Raw genomic sequence first — 5521 nt, 5'->3', positions numbered from 1 at the left:
GTGTTACCCTCTGGTTCACATCATTCCTCTGCCTGTGCAGGGCTAACTCAGTCACCTGGAACCCTCACAAGATGATGGGCGTGCTGCTGCAGTGCTCTGCTGTTCTGATCAGAGAGGAGGTGAGTCTGTGTGGTCTGCATGTGAGCTTGTATTTMTTTAAACACTTATCTCTCTTTAACGTTCTGTCTCCTGCAGGGGCTTTTACAAGGCTGCAACTCCATGAGCGCGGGTTACCTCTTCCAGCCAGACAAACCATACGATGTGATGTATGACACTGGTGACAAAGCCATTCAGTGCGGACGCCATGTTGACATCTTTAAATTCTGGCTCATGTGGAAGGCAAAGGTGTGAGCTCATCTGCTGTTTTACGCTCTCTGCTTCTATTGTCCATGCGTTTGGTTGTAAAATTGTTTTTTTCATCTAACTAAAAGGGAACAGTAGGATTTGAACATCAAATCGACAAGTGCCTGGACCTGTCAGCATACCTGTATGAGAAAATAAAAAACAGAGAGGGCTTTGAGATGGTGTTCAACGGAGAGGTAAGACGATCTTTTCAWAAGTCCTAAATAGTGTTTTATTCAACTTAATTACATGAGTGATTGGTTCACTTTGCTTTGATGACACAGCAATTTTTTATCACGAGCACGTTACAAATGTTTTCTCTTATCAGCCGGAGCACACYAATGTCTGCTTTTGGTACATACCACCGAGCCTGCGCCACCTGCCTGATGGTGAGGAGAGACGCGAGAGACTGCACAAGGTGATGACTCATTCATTGGAGCATTAGGCCTCATTTCTACTTCCTCTCTTCTCTCACGCTGATTTATGCACCTTCGTTCACACTGCAGAAAACAACACACTCAAGTGCACTGCTGCGTTTAGAGGTGGGAGCAAATATTTGGTTTGTAATTCTGTTCAAATGTCTGCAACAGGTGGCCCCAAAGATCAAGGCGATGATGATGGAGGCGGGTACCACCATGGTGGGTTACCAGCCACAAGGGGATAAAGTCAATTTCTTCCGCATGGTCATCTCCAACCCTGCTGCCGGCAGGTCGGACATCGACTTCCTGGTCGAGGAGATTGAGCGGCTGGGCCAAGACTTGTAAAAATAATCTGTAAAGAGGGTGTTTTCCAACTTAAAAGGACAGTTCAAATCTTCTGAAGTAAGACACTGTGGAAAGGTTAAGATGAGTTATTTGACTTGCAGATGGCTCCTTTAACATCCTCACTTTGGAGAGATAGTTTAATTCTGACCAGCCTGACAGCTAGTCAGACAGAGGTTGAGCCTGAGCTGATAACTTAAAATAACTTCATTCTCAAAGACTTTACAAAWGCAAAAACTACAAACAGTTACTTTACGTGTTACAAGAAAAACGTTGTGATTCTTTGCAACCTCAAAAAGCAACAGTGATATGGCATTTCTTGCAGTACATGTTAATATAGAAAAGTCATGCAATGTAAAACTGAAATTAGTGAAAATGTTTAGAACAGTGTTTGCATAAATGCCTATAATTTTCTTTTAATTAGACATTGGAAACCACAGGAAGCCACTTTAGTCTTGGCCTTGTTCTGACTAGCTGTTATCTTTCTGATCAGAATTAAACTATTCGAAAAGCTATCTACAACAAGTAAGAAATTTATTGTTCATACCATTTTTACCACCTCAGAAGATCTGAACTATGAGCCTTTAGCTTGGCTTTCTGTTCCCTTTTRTCTCATGAAGGCATAAATTTTTTTGCCAACAGGTCTTTATGGCGATGCACAATGAATATTATTATCATTAAACCCTGCGTGCTTCTGTCTCCCTCAGTCCCTAGCAGCAGCGATGTATAATGAAAACATTGGCAAACCAGGATATCTTGGGAAAAGCAAAGACCAATCACATTCTTGTTTAAGAGTATGTGGGACTAAACCACATAATTTAAAGAGTTTGAACACATGATCCTGTTTATGTAGAGTAGATTTAAATCTGTTTCCAAAACAGTGGAGATGTTTGTGGACCAGTTAGAACAGCATGAAAAAGTAATCAAATTGAATTTCCCCGGTTAATAAAAGCCAGCAGAGAAATCAAAGATGTTATAATTTTCACAGCTTCTCTGAAAACAGACACAAATCTGTCCTGAATACCACAGAACTGCCACTTCTATTAAAAAATAATAAATGAAATAAAAGGTTTAAAAAGGATTTGGATGTAAAGCACTCACACTTTTTGGAAACAGGACAGCAGAGAGTATAGCCAGTGRCATTTAAATATGCTCCACACAATTACCCCCTAGTGTAAACACAAAACTGCATTAATATGAACACAGTATGTAATTCTAAGTATTTGTATGTTGATTATGGAAGAATCGCAGCACCGTTGCTGTTGTTTCCCTTAGATTTGCGGCTGAAGGCGGAACATTTAAAACAGTCTCTGTTAGTGACTGCCATGTTTTTAGACTTTTCTGTAGATTGTTGTAAACATTGTTASATTTTGTGTCAAATGTGTCCTAATTTTACAGTAAAATACTTCATGTGAATCAGCCGTTCAAAATTTATATTGAGAAATTATAATTGTGAATAGTTTCCTTGTTCTGCTTTTAATTTGTAACATTTTCTTTTCATTTTTTTTCTTTTTGGAAACTAACATTTTGAATACCAGTCATGATTTGTTTTGTTTTTTTGCTGTATTTGTGAACCAAAGAAGGCTTGAGTTACATTCATGGACTCAAATGTTTCTATAAAARAAGCTTGATTTGCTGCCTTTAACTTTAGTGCAATTGTGTAACTGTGCAATGATCAAATGTTGTTWAAACACTTTGCTCTGACACCGGCAGGCCAGCTGCTGCTGCTGTTCATTAAAGATAAAAAGCACATTTGTATATCATGTTAATGGGGCAGCTTTAATTCTTGGCACACCTGATTGTCTGAACCATGACGAGTAAAGTGGAGTGAAACCACAATATGCAAATGTTTGTTGGACACAACAAGCTTTCTATAGGCACATTTCAATGTTTAGAGGAAAATAAAAATATTAATCATTAAGCCTTTTGCTTGAACAGGAAAATGCACAGTATTGCAATTGTATTAAGATTTATGAAACAGTTGTATATTCCAGATTAGTTGGGATGAATTTATCCTATGTAGCGTTTATCATTGGCACCTTAATAGAGCTATAATCCTGCTGTAAAAATCTAATAAAGACAACATCTGCAGGCACAATTTCTTCATGCTGCTTTGGTTTTTAAATCACTTCACAACTAAATTATTTTTTTACTTTTTTTCTTTAAAATCTGTTTATCATTAATTAACTGAGTCGCTGAGCACTTTTCATAAAACCACACTTTCATTGTCCTGATGCATCTCAGTAATCCAGGTAAAAAATCAAAAGGGAAAAAAATTGTATAGGTCCWCTGGACGGGTTCTTCTTTAATGAAACGTTTCGTCTCTCTTCCAAGAGACTTCTTCAGTCTGAGAGTTTCAGGCAAAATTCAGGCTTTTAAGYMCTGCCTCCAGGTGACTGATACTCACATCACATGGCTATCGTTCAGGTGGAGGCCTCCGTTTTCAGTTGTCCCCCTCCTACAGTGCTGCCATTGGCAGTATCACTCCACCCCCTGTTAACAATAGGTGTTAATTAGGTGTGAACGATAGCCATGTGATGTGAGTATCAGTCACCTGGAGGCAGGACTCAAAAGCCTGAATTTTGCCTGAAACTCTCAGACTGAAGAAGTCTCTTGGAGGAGAGACGAAACGCTTCATTAAAGAAGAACCCGTCCAGAGGACCTATACAATTTGTTTTCCTTTTCACACTTTCATWGTTTACAYTGAATTTAGTACAATAAATCACTTTTGTTTTTCATTTAAAACATCTGCATCAGACTGGTAGAATTTTGTTACCAAGGAAGTCATGAGTACAATTCTCTTCCTGATACATTTCAAAAACACCTCTWGAACTTACAGGAGCTAGTTTGACCCACATAGTAAATAAAAACGGTTTTTCTACAACTTTTATTAAGTATTCTACTTTTGTTTAGTTCACACAATTGTTTTATTATCAAAGAAAGGTTTTAATTGAAGAKATACTGCTGTAGTCTATAATTGTTCTTTTTTTCTTTGACATTTTCTTAGTTAGAATATGTCTCAACTTGATTTTTCTGTACTCCAGTGTTTTATAGTAGATATGATTCATGACACTGTTGTTATTTGTCAGAGCTGATTCAGAAAACTGGAGAAGTTTCTGCTCATGGATGTGAAGAACCATGGATTTAACCTTATCACCAGTGGTAAGTCAGCAGGGCTTTTAGTTGTCCTGAAGAAAGTTTATACTGGTTGCTAGGTAACAGAACAAGCATTCAAAACACATGATGAAGACTTTTAGAAACTTGAACTTCTGGCATTAAAAATAAGTCTTATTATGATGACAGTCTAAACTGTGTGATATTTCTGAGCTGTTACTACAGAGAAACAAAGCATTTTGTTACATGTGAGCCATGCTAATTTTATAAAAAGGAAATGGGGCTTTTAGTTAAGTCACGTTTTCCTTCAGGTAGCAGTYGTGTTTTTGGATTTCTGAATCTGATTTTCACCTCTTTTTGTACGTGTGCCATTGAAAAAGACTTGTACAGTCAAAGAAGAACCTGAAGACCCTGATGGAGATGGTTCTGTCCAGAAGCTGCTTGTTGAGTCAATCAACACTCCAGTTAAACCTCACTGCAGCGACCAGAGTGAAGAATGTGTTGTAGCCTCAAGGGATTTAGAAGTACATAAACCCAAGCACACTGGTGAAAGAAAGTTCATCTGTACCAAGTGTGACAAGAGATTCATCACTTCAACCAATCTGAAGGTTCACCTTCATGTCCACGCTGGAGAGAAGCCTTATGCCTGTACCCAGTGTGAGAAGAGATTCACCCAGGCAGTACATCTGAAAACYCATCAGCGTGTCCACTCTAGATAAAAGCCCTTCTTTTGGTAGATATTCTGGTGGACTGAAAGATTTGTTTTACTGTGGACTTGAATGTCCATCAGAAATTTAAAATAAAGCATCTAAAAATGTTAGAGCTGTATGAAACATTTTTGTCTTGACAGAGAAATATTTTGTGAAAAGGTCACTCAACATATTCAAAAATATGAATTCACATTTAACTTAAAATTTACAATACACACACAAAGTACTAATGTATATTTTACTTTAAAAGTGTATATTTGCAGAGAGTGTTTATTCCAAGACCACTCAGAATTTCATGGACCACTCAGACGATTTTAATGAAATTCCTGAAAAATAATCATTAGATGTACATATCTGCAGCTGATTACCTTTTTGACGTCAACCTGATTCAAAATGACTGCCACAGCTTGCAAACGTCAAAAAACACAAAACAAATATCATTCAGTAAATGTTTAAGTTATTGAGCTAAATTTAGGGAAGATTGTGGCTGAGACTCACCCCCAACATATATTCTTAGGGCTAAAAGATGGCATGAAATTTGTCTGACTTAACCCTGTTTGTCTGTTAGCAAAATAACTCATACCACAACAAAAT

General features: G+C 37.7%; 1 protein-coding gene and 1 long non-coding RNA gene across 2 annotated transcripts in view; both read left to right on the top strand.

Moving 5' to 3' along the window:
- LOC106512811 (glutamate decarboxylase 1) overlaps positions 1-3201 on the top strand; it is a gene marked incomplete at its 5' end in the record, with an annotated part of 14152 nt that extends 10951 nt beyond the window's left edge. The window contains 5 exon segments of the mRNA XM_014001343.1: positions 41-119; positions 196-345; positions 432-539; positions 671-760; positions 933-3201. Coding sequence (XP_013856797.1) covers positions 41-119; positions 196-345; positions 432-539; positions 671-760; positions 933-1106 — 601 coding nt within the window.
- A 530-nt stretch (positions 3202-3731) lies between these two features.
- Positions 3732-5037, top strand: LOC106512803 (uncharacterized). Its single transcript, XR_001309724.1, has 2 exons — positions 3732-4265; positions 4598-5037. It is a non-coding gene; the product is annotated as an uncharacterized LOC106512803 (long non-coding RNA).
- Positions 5038-5521: the final 484 nt, after the last annotated feature.

Source organism: Austrofundulus limnaeus, unplaced genomic scaffold (genome assembly GCF_001266775.1).
Source record: "Austrofundulus limnaeus strain Quisiro unplaced genomic scaffold, Austrofundulus_limnaeus-1.0 Scaffold9, whole genome shotgun sequence".
In the NCBI taxonomy this organism is placed as follows: Eukaryota; Metazoa; Chordata; class Actinopteri; order Cyprinodontiformes; family Rivulidae; genus Austrofundulus; species Austrofundulus limnaeus.
This window is presented reverse-complemented; position numbering and strand designations above follow the sequence as displayed.